The following is a 15,755-nucleotide window of genomic DNA, read 5'->3' on the forward strand; positions in this document are numbered from 1 at the left end:
TGCCTTCTTCACCCTGACTCAACCTGCAAGTTTATCTTCAGGCCGTCCTGCTCGTGGACTCCCAGGTTCTTTTACATTTTAGAACTTTCAGTTTTCTCCCCGTTTAAAAATATTCTGCTCGTTTATTTTTTCTACCCGAGTCCACTTTACAACAATGCATTTCATTTTGGCGTTTCTCTGCCCATTCTCCTCACCTGTCAAAGTTCTTCTGCAGCCTCCCCGTTTCCTCAGCACTACCTGCTCCTCCATCCATCTTCGTATGATCTGCAAACTTGGCCACAAAGCTATTTATTCCATTGTGGCGGGTCACCACTATAGTGAGTGGTGAAGCAACAAAGAACACAAGAGATGCTATGAGCTGACTGGTTTAATAGAGGGAACTCCTGGGCCCACAGAGACCCTCGACTCTGAAGCTCCGGTGAGGCAAGTAGTGGCGTGGTCTGCAACACCATCATCTAAGTCATTCTCTTTGGCTTGGCTTCGTGGACGAAGATTTATGGAGGGGTATGTCCACGTCTGCTGCAGGCTCGTTGGTGACTGACAAGTCCGATGCGGGACAGGCAGGCACAGTTGCAGCGGTTGCAAGGGAAAATTGGTTGGTTGGGGTTGGGTGTTGGGTTTCTCCTCCTTTGCCTTTTGTCAGTGAGGTGGGCTCTGTGGTCTTCTTCAAAGGAGGTTGCTGCCCGCCGAGCTGTGAGGCGCCAAGATGCACGGTTGGAGGCAATATCAGCCCACTGGCGGTGGTCAATGTGGCAGGCACCAAGAGATTTCTTTAGGCAGTCCTTGTACCTCTTCTTTGGTGCACCTCTGTCTCGGTGGCCAGTGGAGAGCTCGCCATAGAACACGATGTTGGGAAGGCGATGGTCCTCCATTCTGGAGACGTGACCCACCCAGCGCAGTTCCAGGAAAAACAAGGACTGGTGTGACGAAAACAACCAGGAAATCCAGGAGCTGCTGGCAAAGAAGCAATCTGCCCACCAGGTTCACCTTGCAAAGCCTTCCTGGCCAGAGAAAAAACGAGCCTTCCGTCTCGCATGCAGCCACCTTCAGCGCAAACTCCGGGAGATCCAAAATGAGTGGTGGACTAGCCTTGCCAAACGAACCCAGCTTAGCGCCGACATTGGCGACTTCAGGGGTTTTTATGACACACTAAAGGCGGTGTACGGCCCCTCACCCCAAGTCCAAAGCCCTCTGCGCAGCTCAGATGGCGAAGTCCTCCTCAACGACAAGATCTCCATCCTCAATCGATGGTCAGAACACTTCCAATCCCTTTTCAGTGCCAACCACTCAGTCCAAGAATCCACCCTTCTCCACCTCCCTCAACAACCCTTGAGGCTAGAGCTGGATGAGGTACTTATCCGGGAAGAGACATATAAGGCAATTGAACAACTGAAAAGTGGCAAAGCAGCAGGAATGGATGGAATCCCCCCCAGAGGTCTGGAAGGCTGGCGGCAAAGCTCTGCATACCAAACTGCATGAGTTTTTCATGCTCTGCTGGGACAAAGGAAAGCTGCCTCAGGACCTTCGTGATGCCATCATCATCACCTTGTACAAAAACAAAGGTGAGAAATCAAACTGCTCAAACTACAGGGGAATCACGCTGCTCTCCATTGCAGGCAAAATCTTCGCTAGGATTCTCCTTAATAGACTAATACCTAGTGTCGCCGAAAATAGTCCACCACTCATTTTGGATCTCCCAGAGTTTGCGCTGAAGGTGGCTGCATGCGCGACTGAAGGCTCGTTTTTACTCTGGCCAGGACGGCTTTGCAAGGTGAGCCTGGTGGGCAGATCGCTTCTTTGCCAGCAGCTCCTGGATTTCCTGGTTGTTTTCGTCAAACCAGTCCTTGTTTTTCCTGGAAGAGAAGCCCAGTACCTCTTCAGTGGACTGCAGTATGGCCGTTTTCAGCTGATCCCAGAGGGTTTCAGGAGATGTGTCTGTGAGGCAGTTTGCATCCTCGAGCTTTGCCTGGAAGTTTCCTCTCACTACGTCTGACTGCAAGTTTCCAACATTGGGGGTTCCACTGTTCTTGAACTTTGGCTTGAAGTGAAGGTTGAGCTTGCAGCGAACAAGCTGGTGGTCAGTGTGGCATTCCGCGCTGGGCATGACCCTGGTGTGGAGCACATCTCATTTGTCTCTTCCTTGCACCAGAACGTAGTCCAGGAGGTGCCAGTGTTTGGATCGGGGATGCATCCAGGTAGTCCTCAGGCTGTCTCTCTGCTGGAAAAGGATGTTAGCAAAGACAAGCCGCTGTTCTGCGCAGAGTTCCAACAGGAGGCGCCCATTGTCATTGCACTTGCCGACACCATGCTTGCCAAGGATTCCTGGCCAGGTTTCTGAGTCTTTGCTGACGCGAGCGTTGAAGTCGCCAAGGATGACAACCTTGTCGGCTGTAGGGGTGCGTTGGATGAGGTTGCGCAGATCAATGTAGAACTTGTCCTTTTCTGCTGGTTCCGCCTGAAGGGTTGGAGCATAGACACTGATGAGGGTGATGCGACGCTTGTTTTGAAGGGGGAGTCGCATGGACATGATCGGGTCCGAGTGGCCTGTCGGGAGGTTTTCAAGTTTGGAGGCAATGGAGTTCTTGACCATGAAACCAACACCAGATAGGCGTCGTTCAGCCTGAGGCTTGCCAGACCAGTAGAGTGTGAAGCCTGTGCCGTGTTCTTGGAGGCTGCCTACATATGCAAGGCGGACTTCAATGTCAAGTCTGAGGAGCTCATGTGCGATAATATAAACAAAATAGAGAGAGTGCAGAGAAGGTTCACAAGAATGTTGACAGGATTTCAAGGTTTAAGTTACAGGGAAAGGTTGTGCAGACTGGGGCTTTTTTCTCTGGAGCATAGAAGATTGAGAGGGGACTTGATAGAGGTGTCTAAGATTTTAAAAGGGACAGACAGAGTAAATGTGGATAGGCTTTTTCAATTAAGAAAGGGGGAGATTCAAACTAGAGAACATGGTTTATGATTGAAGAGGGAAAATTATAAGGGGAACATGAGGGGAAATTTCTTTACGCAGAGGGTGGTGGGGATGTGGAATGAGCTTCCGGCAGACGTGGTCGAGGCGGGATCATTGGTTACATTTAAGGAAAGACTGGATCGTTACATGGATAGGAGGGGACTAGAGGGGTATGGACCCCTGGTCAGTGGGACTAGGAGGGTGGGGATTTGCTACGGCATGGACTAGTAGGGCCGAACTGGCCTGTTCTGTGCTGTAAGTGGTTATATGGTTATATGGAGGGCAGACCGACGTTCAGGTCAGTGGCTGTCAGCCTTGTCTATCATGGTTCTGATGTTCCAACATGCTAGCTTGAGTTTGTGTGCATCTTTTGAGGGGGAGGACGTGGACCTGTCCTCAGGCCTGCACAAAGGAGGTTTTAGGTGGAGTGCAGTGTGCGCAGTACTGGCCCCACCCTTTACACCCATGGTTCAGTGCCGTGGCCAAGCAAGCTGGGACGTGGCAGCGAGGTCCTTGGGTCGTAGGTTTTGTATCGGAGTGACCTTCTCCTATGCAGGTTGCCTAACCAGGCTGAAGAGGCCTGCCTCCCCTTTTAGGTCGAACCATTTCTGGAGATCTACGACCGCCGTCCCCAGTTATGGAGTGATGTGCCCTGGAATCGGCCTGCGTGCGTTTACTCCTGCTGGAGGCCCGAGGTCCTGTTGCTGCCGCCGCCGGAGGCCCGAGGTCCTGCTACCTCCCGGGGGGCCCGAGGACCCACTGCCGCCCAGGGGGCCTGAGGTCCTGCCTGAGTCCGCCTGAGGTAACGGCCGCATCGCGGGGAGAGACCAGGCCTGCCCGCACCGCTGCCCGAACACCAAACACAGACCGCCGTCGCCAGGCAAACCCCGGCAGCCCGCACAGCCTGACCGTTGGCAGCCGAACCCCAGGCCGGGAGCGGTCAATGAGAACAAGCACAATACTACGTCTATATAACACGACCAGTCTCTTTCCACTCTAGTCTAAACACTAACAACTGTGAACTCCATTGCAGAGTTCTCTCCAGTCTTAAAAAAATTTTCTACTAGAACTTTTCTTTCTGATCCTCAACCAACACTGCATCCCCTTTACTCTAAGTCATTAACATCCACATATAAAGCGACCCCAGCAGTGACCTTTGTGAAACTCCACTATCAACTGGCAGACAACTAGAATAGGATTTTCTAGGATGTGGCCCAGATTTCAGGAGTTGCAGGAGAGCACCTTATTCCCTGGAGCGTAGAAGAGTGAGGGGAGAATTGATATTTAAAATTCTGAGGGGGATAGACAAGAGTAAATATAGATAGGCTTTTTTCCACTAAGGGTAAGTGAGATATAAACCAGAGGACATGGGTTAAGAGTAAATGGGTAAAAGTTTAGGGGGAACTTCCTCACACAGAGAGGGGTGGGAGCATGGAATGAGCTTCTAGCTGAAGTGGTGAATGCGGGCTCAATTTTAACATTTAAGAAGAATTTGGACAGGTCCATGGAAGGGAGGGGTATGGAGGGATATGGACTGGGCGCAGATCAGTGAGACGAGGCAGAAAAATAGCTTGGCACTGACTAGAAGGGTCAAAGGGCCTGTTTCTGTGCTGTAGTATTCTATGGTTCTAAAAACTCAAGAGATTTTTCAAATCTATTTAGTCCAAAAACAGAAATTATTCCATGCATGACAAGGTCCCACTGTAAAGATGGTAATCTGATTAATATTGGCCTGGAGTTGGGAAGAAATGCTCGTACTTTTGAATAGCAACACAAGCTCAACCCTTCCATGATAGGCTGCAGGCCTGGCGATGCAGGAGTCAGTACAGCAATTCACTGCAGCTTCTATTGAACCACAGCAACTAAATCAGGCTGGCTACACAAAATGAAACAGAGAGCAACTTCAGGTAGTAATAGTTCCTTTACCAGCACTGTCCACAGACAGCGAGAATGATGACTGACCAAAATACCTGATCAAACTAACCGAGAAGCTCATTTTTTAAATATTTAGACGTACACCACAGGCCCTTTCGGTCCATGAGCCCGAACCGCCAATTACATCCAATTGACCTACAATCCCCAGTACGTTTTGAATGGTGGGAGGAAACTGCAGCACCCAGGGAAAACCCTCACAGACATGGGGAGAATGTACAAACTCCTTACAGACAGCATGGGATTCAAACCCCAGACCCAATCGCTGGCGCTGCAACAGTGTTGTGCTAACCAATAAGCCAACCTTGCTGCCCCAAACTTATTTGTATATATGAATACTTGTCCTGCATATATACGGTTTGTCTGCATGTGTGTCAAATCTAGTTATGTGTCTGTGTGTTTTGCACTGAGGACCAGAGAATGCTGTTTCATTGAGCATTACTTGTACAATCAGATGACACTAAGCCTGACACATCTCAAGCAGTCCATTTCACTTAATTCTCAAAACAAAGAATTCTAGCTGTACATTAAACACACATCTTGTTAATTGGAAGAGCATCATGTGTATGACAAAAGACAATCCTCTGAGTGAAGGAACCTCAACTTCCACTAGTTTCAAGATTCATAAGCTTGTCGATTTCCATGAGAATTTCTTGATCAGAAGAGGGGACAGGGGAATTGAGAAAGATGTTTTATGAAAACTGACTGCTCGGAGCATGTACCTCCTCCTTTTCATTCTTGAGTAAATTGTGAAGTGCCCTGTTCTTCAGTTGCAGCTGCCGGTCTTTCTCTTGGAACGATACAACCTCTCTGCGGGAAGATTCTAGCTGATCCTAAGAAGATTAAAAAGCATAATTAGTCATTGTTCAACACAAATGATAACATCCCAAGTCCATGCAACCTAGAAACGGGGTGTTCAGTCACATCCTTTGGTATGTGGGCCGCAGATGGAGAATGACCATCCCTGCACTGAAGGAAGTGAAGGTCAGCTGAAGGAGAGCGCCACCTCACATCAAGACCTGGAGAAATGTCACACCCCAAAACATTTGCTAATTTTCTCTTCCCACAGATGCTGCCTGACCAGCTAAGTGTTCCCAGAATTTCACATTTCCAATACTTGGGTTCCCCTCCACACCTGTCGCCCCACCCCCACCCCCAAACACCCAGATCACTTTACCCCTAAAACAAACATCAGAAAACCATGATTAAGAAAGGAGTATGCAATTTAGAGATAATAATGAAAACAGAGAAATACTGGAGGCAAGCTGAGCAGAGCTAGGACTTTTCTCTTTGGAGCACAGAATTATGAAAGGAGACTTGCTAGAGGACTACAAGATTCTGAGAGGCATGGATAGGGTGGACAGCCAGTGCCTTTATCCCAAGGCAGGAATAGCAAATGCCAGAGGACATTTCTGCAAAGTGAAGGGAGAAAAGTTTAGGGGAGACATCAGGGGTAAGTTGTTGGTTTTTCTTTTTGTTTTTTTTAATATATAAAAACAGAGAGTTGTGGGTGCCTGGAATGCCTTGCCAGGGATGGTGGTGGAGGCAGAAACATTAGGGGCATTTAAGAGAATGTGAGACAGGCACGGGGATGGAAGAAAAAGTTATGGTTGTAGGGAGGGTTTAGTACTTTTTTTGGAAGGAATGTCTAGGCCAGCCTAGTATAGAGGGCTGAAGGGCCTGTACTATGCTGCAATGTTCTATGTTCTAATTCAGTAGTTCTCACAGCATCTATAGGAGGTAAAGTTGTAGAACCAAAGTTTCGGGTCTGAGCCCTTCTTCAAGTGGTGCAGCCACTTATCACCTGTACCTGATCTTCACGCCAAATGATGGTCATTACTAATTTTACGAGAAGCAACAAACTAGAAACCTTTGCTTGCCTGTGCTCCAACCCCTGCACTTTCTTTCCCTACCCACAGCCTCTTAATTCAATTGCCTGCCTGTTTTATACTCATACCTTGAAGAAGGGCTCAGGCCCGAAACGTCAGTTATGTATCTTTACCTCCTATGGACATTGCGAGTTCAGCTGAATTCCTCAGCATTTCTGTGTCTTTACAACAATCACAGCATCTGCAGACTTTTGTGCTTCATGTCAATTAGAGACTCTATTCTGCAGACATAGAACCAGCTAACCAGGGATGGGCAAATGATCAGTGTTCAAGGTTTTCAAATCTTATTTATAATCTCACACCCACAGAGCCATGAAAACATTCAAGGTAACAAACAGTTCATAAACTGCAATTGAGCAGAGAAAATCAAGATCAGAAACAATTCATTAAGCTGTTCAAGTACCTTAAACCAGTTTTCCAAGGATCCCACGGAGCAAACGAGCGACCCGCAGGAAAAAGAATCTCAGGGTTGTAAGTAATGTCATGTACATACTCTGACAATAAATCTGAACTTTGATTGTTGATATGCAGGTGTTGCACCTGAAGGCACTTACTGTTTTCTGCTGTTTACCTTTAGTTTAACTTGGCTGTGGTACAGGTGATCCATATCACTACTCGACTTCAGGTGCTGTGATTCCATGTCTTCTAGTGCGCGAAGATTTTTGCGATGAAGTTGGAGAAGGTCATACGTGGTATTTAAAATGGCCACCAGGCTCAGCTTTTGCTGTGCCTCATCAGTGTAAAAGGATGGAAAACCCAGGGTGGCAAGTTCCTAACAGTTTAATAACAAACCAGATATGACTCCCAGAATTTCAAACTAAAATATTAGTTTTGAGTGATAACCTTTAAATAAGAATCCCCCCCCTCCAAAAAAAATCTGACACTTACTGCTGACCAGTGGCAAAATGTAAATTATCATTTAAAGGTTTAAATTTTATTTAAAGCCTGCATAGAGCCAACAGCAGTCGGACCAGGCAGATAGACCCCGAAGAGGAGCACTGAGACTTTGCAAATAACTAACGGGGCATGTGCAAGATTTCATTGGACCCAGCAGAAAGATGGCGGCAGTGTTGAGACTTCGTTGGCATGGTAAGAATGTTAGTCTCGGTGTAGGGTAACCTGGATTTTACGGTGACATTTTTAAGTTTAGGATCGTCCTATACCCCTGCATACAGCAGATGGTAAACAATGAGAGTCAAATACTCACAGCAATTGAACAGATCAGTTCAATTAAACACACTTGTGACAGAACATGCTCTGTTTAATATTGTATGATTTTGGGAGATAAAGTATGGCAGGCTTTTTTTAGTGTTGGTCACATACAAACACTTTAAAACAGGTCTCATTTAAAATACTGGAGCTCTGATCAAGCCAGATAGGATGGCTCCGAATATCTTAGCAAAAGCTCTGGGAAGTGCCCAAGGTATTTCACTAATGGAATGCTATTTTGAAAATCAACAGATAAAGGAACTTGCTGTTCTAAGAGGGGCATGAGGTTTTGCAAGCAGAGAGAGTCAAACAGGCTTTTCTCGGAGGGGGAGTGGGGGAGAAGGGGAGAGAGGGAGAGGGGAGTTCAGCCCCCAAAATGTTACAAGCCGAGAGGACCCTGAAACCCAACAGCAATAGATATTCACCAAAACAAATGGTAACTAAAAAAAGTTGCTTTTAATTATCTTTAAACATGAAAACAGAATCACACTTTAACTTATCACTATTAATTTACTTTACCTCACTTAATCCCCTCTAATTCTAAGCACACATGTATGTAATGTGTGTTTAAGTTCAGGAAAGTTCTTTGGTTCACAGACCAATCTCACTTCTCATTCCTCGAAGTTCATTGGTTGCAGGCAACCCTTATACTGTACACAGAATTTAATCTTTAAGAAGTTCACCAGGCTTTAGTGCTTGAAAGGTTAATGGTTACTGCTCAGGAAGGTTCTTTTTGGTTTTCAGAGAGAGATTTGTTGTCCTTGGAGATGAACTGATCCCTTTTTTATCAGCCACTTCAGTGTCTTGCCCAAGAAACTTGCCCCATCAGGGTTTTTCAGATGAAAACCTCTTTCTTTCAGGTCACCACAGAGTTCCTTTTTGATTCCCTTATTTCAAGTGAAACATTAGGCAGCCAGTCCTCTCCTTTTGTATGAACCACAAGGGCTTTGACCAGGCTAAACTAAGCACTCACAACCCATCTTCAAAATGGGGTTTGCCACAAGCTTTCCAGCTTGTCCTGTTCCAGTTCCAGCTGCTGCTGCTGAACTCTAGCACTGTAGAGCTGACTTCTCTCCCTCACTCTCAGAGAATAACCTATTTTTTCTCTTTCTGCTTGCAAAACCACATGACCCTCTTAGAACAGCAACCTCCACTCAGACAGACTGCAGCTCCAACGGCTCCTCCGACTTCTTTCATCTGTTGCTTTTCAAAACAACATTCCATTAGTGAAGTCCCTTGGGCACTCCCCAAAGCCTTTGCAAAGGTCTACGGGGCTTGAGCAGAGCTCCAGTATTTTAAATGTTTGGTCCCCGTGTCCAAATCCTTGATACAAATGACAAAAACCTGGGCCTCGAACTAGCTGCAACTGAAGAACTGTTTTAAAGTGTTTGTATGTGACCTACACTTAAAAACAACCTGTCAGACTTCATCTTCCAAAATCATATCTATATACAATATAAAACACAACATATTCTGTCACACACTCCAGATCAGAATCAGAATTTATTGTCATGAACATGTCATGAAATTTGTTGTTTTGTAGCAAGGCTACAGGTGCAAATATTGCTAGAAATTGCATTTAAAAAATAAAAAGATAATACTATACAATGGAGCCACCAACTAAATGATTATCTTTGATTAATGACATAGAAATAACAGGGATTTTTGAATCAGGAGTTATGTCAAGAATAGCTTTGTTGGTGTGGAGACATCTCTAGCTTCTGCTGTGGCAATAATTCCATGTCTAATTAGAGTTCTGAACAGAGCTCTGTGATCAACAACTGATGTCATGGCAGTGTTTACAACTCAAGTAAATCGGATCGAGTTCAGAAGTCATGAGGTGATGTTGCAGCTCTAAAAACACCTCTGGTGAGACCACACTTAGAATATCGTGTCCAGTTCTGGTCACCCCATTTTACAGGAAGGATGTGGAAGCTACGGAGAGGGGGCAGAGGAGGTTTACCAGGACGTTGCCTGGATTGGGAAATAAGTCTTATGAGGCAGGATTGGCAGAGCTGGGACTTCTCTTTGGAGTGAAAAAGGATGAGATTATGAGAGGCATAAATAAGGTAGACAGCAGCACCTTTTTCCCAGGGCAGGAGCAGAGAACACCAGAGGACATCTGTACAAAGTGAAGGAAGAAGGTTTAGGGGAGACATCAGGGGAAAATTTTAAAGAAAGTGCTGTGGGTGCCTGGAATCCAATGAACCACAGATGCTACCTTACTTTATCTTATACCATTTTTATTTATTTTGAAATGTATTATTTATAAATGTTGGCACTGTGACGCTGCCACAAAACAATGAATTTCGAGACCTGTTCATAACAATAAATTGTGATTCTGATATTGGTGGAGGCTGGAACAATAGGGGCATTTAAGAAATTCTTAGAAGGGCATGTGAATGAAAGAAAAATCTAGGGTTGTGAAGTAGGGAGCATTTAGGTTGTTTTTGGTAATGGTACATATAGGTCAGCACAATATCGTGGTCCATAGCGCCTGTATTGTGCTCTAATGTTCTGTACTCTGTGACCCCATTTTTAGGATTGAGAGAGAAAATATGGAACTACCCACCTATTAGCTTAACATCAGTAGCAGAGAATGTTCTAGAATCTATGATGAAAGATCTTAACAGAACTTCTTAAAAAGAATAACATGATTGTACAAATTGTACATGAAGGAAAATGCATCTGACTAACCCCTGGAAGACCTTGTGTTTGTGACCAGTAGAATTGATAAAAGGGGAACTTATGGGAACGATTCACTTGGACCTGTGAGTCGTTCAATAAGATTGATGTAAGAGGTTAGAGCACATATTGGGGGTTACAAACAAACATAGAATGAGAATTGGTTGACTGGTCAGAAAGCAAAGTGAGGAAATGATGGTCATTCTCACACGTGGAGGCGGTGAATAAAGCATTACTGCAAAACTAATTCGAGGCCCAGGTTTTTGTCATTTGTATCAAGGATTTGAACAAGGGGACCAAATGTTAGAATCATATGATGAACATACTGTATATGCTTATGTAATTGTCACACTTTTTTTAAACACCAATAAAGAGGGAGTCAACTTTGACACAGGTCAAACTTTTGAACTTGAAGTACCTGAGTCATTCAGGCGTCAGGAGCTCGGATGGGCAGTAGGTTGGGGGAGGATCCATGGCTGGGAGCTCAGATGGGCGGGTAGCCAGGGCTAGGATCTGCGGTTGGGAGCTAGGATGGACTGGTGAAGATCCGCAGTTTGGATGGGCAGGCAGCGGACAGGAGCTCCACTGGGCATTTGGCTGCGGCTAGGGTCCGCTGCCAGAGCATCAGGAGTTCCGATAGGCGGGCAGCTGGGCATTGGGAGCTCCGGTAGGCGGGCAGCTTGGTGTCTGGAGCTCCGGTAGGCGGGCAGCTTGGTGTCTGGAGCTCCGGTAGGCGGGCAGCTGGATGTCTGGAGCTCCGGTAGGCAGACGGCTGGGGCATGCATCTGCTGTGGGGAAAGCAACCGCTGTCGGGTGTTGGGAGCTTGGATGAGCAGGCGGTTGGAGCCAAAAATGGGGGAGGGGTCGATTTTTACACAGGTCATACAAAAAATATTTGATTTTTGGGTCAGAAAATACGGAGGTCGACTATTACGCGGTATCAACAATTTCACGAGTATATACGGTATTCTCTACTTATTAAAGCAATTTATTTTTTATTTGCCTTTCAATTAATGGCAGAATTTACCCTGGTATGAAATTTGCATTTGATTGTTACTATTTTCAGCAATAATTGAGGAAATAAATAAACCCCAGAGGAGGCCACAGTGATCTAACAACAGCATGCTCCACAATGACATCATCTTATTTTTAAAAAGTTCGAGAGAAATTTTAAAACAACTTGCCTGATTGAGGTAAGCTATGCATTGTTCTACATTCTCGTTTGTGCAAAACAAACTTAAATTATGAGTGCTATTTACAAGAAGTGACTCAGTGACGTTATGGCAGGGAGACATTCTGGGCCTGGATGTGCAGTGATAATTAAATTCTTCGCTATCTGTCAGGAGAAACAAATGATTCAAATCAGTGTAATTACTCATGCATTTTTTAATGTATTCAAACCCGTTCAGCACTTTATTATCAATACTTCAAGTTGTAAAAGGCTGTTTGATTTATTGGAATCACATTATGGCTGATAAAGTTGTGCAAGGCAATGCCTTCAAAAAAGGTCCCAAATTATGATTTGCAGTATTTATTTAGTGCATTGGTAAACTACATTTATTGCACATTCTATCAATATATTATGAAAGCACACCAGACTGTTTAAAGACCATTCTTCCTGCAGCCATCAGGCTCCTGAATGAACCCACAACAGCGCTATTACGCTGCCCTTGCTTGGTGCTAATTGATCTTCCTTTTCATTGCAATCCTATACCATGCAAATGTGCCCTTTACACAGCTGAAGAGATGTTAGACAAACTGTCGGAAGAAACTTTCTTACTGAACTAGATTTAATGCGACAAAACTTAAAAGGGGAAGGAATGTATTTCAGCCTGGAATTTACAATGCAGTAAAATTTGAACATCTGATATTCAACAATTCAAAAAATGACGGTTCACCAGCTGATGCTCCTGCCACCCCCCTCCCCCACCCCTCGCAGGGGACACCCACTCGCAAGGAGACTCAGCTTCAGCAATTCCCGCATCCTCACGGAATAATACAGCACAGAAACCGGCCCCTTCAGCCCTTCCAGCTGGTGCTACACTATTATTCTCCCTAGTCCCACTGTCATGCACCCTCCACATATTCCTCCATCCCTCTCCCATCCATAGATCTGTCCAAATGCTTCTTAAAAATTTAAATGGAGCCTGCATTCACCACTTCAGCTGGCAGCTCATTCCACACCCCACCACAATGTGTGAAGAAGTTCCCCCTAAACCTTTTCCCCTTTAACCCATGTCCTCTGGTTTGTATCTCACCCACCCTCGGTGGAAAAATCCAACCTACATTTACTCTGTCCCCCTCATAATTTTAAATACCTCGATCAAATCTCCCCTCATTCTTCTGTGATCCAGGGAATAAAGTCCTGACTTGTTTAACCTTTCCCTATAACTCAGTTGTTGAAATCCAGGCAACATCCAAATAAATCTCCTCTGCATAATTCTAGCTCTCACTTTATGATCACCTGATTCTGTTGGCTGCCCTCCCTTGAAGTTACCAGATTCACTTAAATGTTACTTTTAATTTACATCTTTAAAATGTGTTGTGTACGGCTATCAATAAACTTGATAGCCCTAAAAATCTGGTAGCCCAGCATATCAGATTCATAGGTTCTTGCTCACGTCACACTCTATCAACAAAACACTCATCACTTATGAGGCTGGTAACGCAACTAGATTTCCCTGGAATCTTCAGGAATAGAAAACCCGTGAACCCAAGAGAAATCCCAGGAAATATAGATTATTGATGCTGGAACCTGGAGGTTCAAACTGGCAGAGGAACTCAGCAGGTTGAGCAGCGTAAGTGAGAGAAAAGAAATGGTTGACATTTTGGATTGAAATGTTTCATCATGACCCATGCATGCCAGGAAATATAGTTTAAGAAGTGGCAACTTCAAGCTGTGTCTTAAGCTGCTCTCGACTCAATGAAGGCCATAGTCAGTCATGCCAAGTGGTCAAGACCAGAAAAATAGCACAGACAGAGCCAAATCTGGACTATGCTCAAGTATCAAAGAGTAGTGAAGCTAATTCATAATAAAATGTTGAACTAAAGCTACAATCAAAAGTTGGGAAATTAGAAAGTCGACAAAGGCTGTAGATGTTGTCTACATGGACTTCAGTAAGGCCTTTGACAAGGTCCCACCTGGGAGGTTAGTCAGGAAGGTTCAGACGTTCAATAATAAATTGGATTCGGAAACGTTGGACAAGAGAACCCAGAGATTAGTGGTGGATGATGTTTCTCAGACCGGAGGCCTGTGACTAGTGATGGGCCTCAGGGATCGGTACTGGGACATTGATTAGGATACCCATACTTCTTCTTTGGCTTGGCTTCGCGGACGAAGATTTATGGAGGGGTAATGTCCACATCAGCTGCAGGCTCGTTTGTGGCTGACAAGTCCGATGCGGGACAGGCAGACACGGTTGCAGTGGTTGCAAGGGAAAATTGGTTGGTTGAGGTTAGGTGTTGGGTTTTTCCTCCTTTGTCTTTTGTCAGTGAGGTGGGCTCTGCGGTCTTCTTCAAGGGAGGTTGCTGCCCACCGAACTGTGAGGCGCCAAGATGCACAGTTTGAGGTGATATCAGCCCACTGGCGGTGGTCAATGTGGCAGGCACCAAGAGATTTCTTTAGGCAGTCCTTGTACCTCTTCTTTGGTGCACCTCTGTCACGGTGGCCAGTGGAGAGCTCGCCATATAACACGATCTTGGGAAGGCGATGGTCCTCCATTCTGGAGACGTGACCTACCCAGCGCAGTTGGATCTTCAGCAGCGTGGATTCGATGCTGTCGGCCTCTGCCATCTCGAGTACTTCGATGTTAGGGATGAAGTCGCTCCAATGAATGTTGAGGATGGAGCGGAGACAACGCTGGTGGAAGCGTTCTATGAGCCGTAGGTGATGCCGGTAGAGGACCCATGATTCGGAGCCGAACAGGAGTGTGGGTATGACAACGGCTCTGTATACGCTAATCTTTGTGAGGTTCTTCAGTTGGTTGTTTTTCCAGACTCTTTTGTGTAGTCTTCCAAAGGCGCTATTTGCCTTGGCGAGTCTGTTGTCTATCTCGTTGTCGATCCTTGCATCCGATGAAATGGTGCAGCCGAGATAGGTAAACTAGTTGACCGTTTTGAGTTTGGTGTGCCCGATGGATATGTGGGGGGGCTGGTAGTCATGGTGGGGAGCTGGCTGATGGAGGACCTCAGTTTTCTTCAGGCTGACTTCCAGGCCAAACATTTTGGCAGTTTCCGCAAAACAGGACGTCAAGCGCTGAAGAGCTGGCTCTGAATGGGCAACTAAAGCGGCATCGTTTGCAAAGAGAAGTTCACGGACAAGCTGCTCTTGTGTCTTGGTGTGAGCTTGAGTTTTTCAAGCTCTGCTGGGACCAAGGAAAGCTGCGTCAGGACCTTCGTGATGCCATCATCATCACCCTGTACAAAAACAAAGGCGAGAAATCAGACTGCTCAAACTACAGGGGAATCACGCTGCTCTCCATTGCAGGCAAAATCTTCGCTAGGATTCTCCTAAATAGAATAATATCTAGTGTTGCCGAGAATGTTCTCCCAGAATCACAGTGCGGCTTTCGCGCAAACAGAGGAACTACTGACATGGTCTTTGCCCTCAGACAGCTCCAAGAAAAGTGCAGAGAACAAAACAAAGGACTCTACATCACCTTTGTTGACCTCACCAAAGCCTTCGACACCGTGAGCAGGAAAGGGCTTTGGCAAATACTAGAGCGCCTCGGATGCCCCCCAAAGTTTCTCAACGTGGTTATCCAACTGCAGGAAAACCAACAAGGTCGGGTCAGATACAGCAATGAGCTCTCTGAACCCTTCTCCATTGACAATGGCGTGAAGCAAGGCTGCGTTCTCGCACCAACCCTCTTTTCAATCTTCTTCAGCATGATGCTGAAACAAGCCATGAAAGACCTCAACAATGAAGACGCTGTTTACATCCGGTACCGCACGGATGGCAGTCTCTTCAATCTGAGGCGATACCCACACAGTTGATTGGGATACCCATACAGTTTGAGGGCTGGATGGGCTAGAGTTCGTTAAATGTGTTCAAGATTGTTTTCTAAATCAATTAGTAGAAGAAC

At 45.8% G+C, this 15,755-nt stretch overlaps 1 protein-coding gene across 9 annotated transcripts in view; it reads right to left on the bottom strand.

Annotated features, from left to right (window-relative positions):
* The window catches only part of ssx2ipa (synovial sarcoma, X breakpoint 2 interacting protein a), a 100,407-nt gene that overhangs the window by 33,244 nt on the left and 51,408 nt on the right, over nucleotides 1-15,755 (bottom strand). For 8 of the 9 annotated variants that reach the window (XM_069939386.1, XM_069939385.1, XM_069939384.1 and 5 more), the window contains 3 exons: nucleotides 11,856-12,007; nucleotides 7,349-7,549; nucleotides 5,611-5,721 (listed from right to left, as the gene is read on the bottom strand). In XM_069939386.1, the coding sequence (XP_069795487.1) occupies nucleotides 5,611-5,721; nucleotides 7,349-7,549; nucleotides 11,856-12,007 (464 nt within the window). The remainder of the gene's footprint in view (nucleotides 1-5,610; nucleotides 5,722-7,348; nucleotides 7,550-11,855; nucleotides 12,008-15,755) is intronic. The other variant, XM_069939390.1, reaches the window with a different exon arrangement.

This window comes from Narcine bancroftii, chromosome 5 (assembly GCF_036971445.1).
Source record: "Narcine bancroftii isolate sNarBan1 chromosome 5, sNarBan1.hap1, whole genome shotgun sequence".
In the NCBI taxonomy this organism is placed as follows: Eukaryota; Metazoa; Chordata; class Chondrichthyes; order Torpediniformes; family Narcinidae; genus Narcine; species Narcine bancroftii.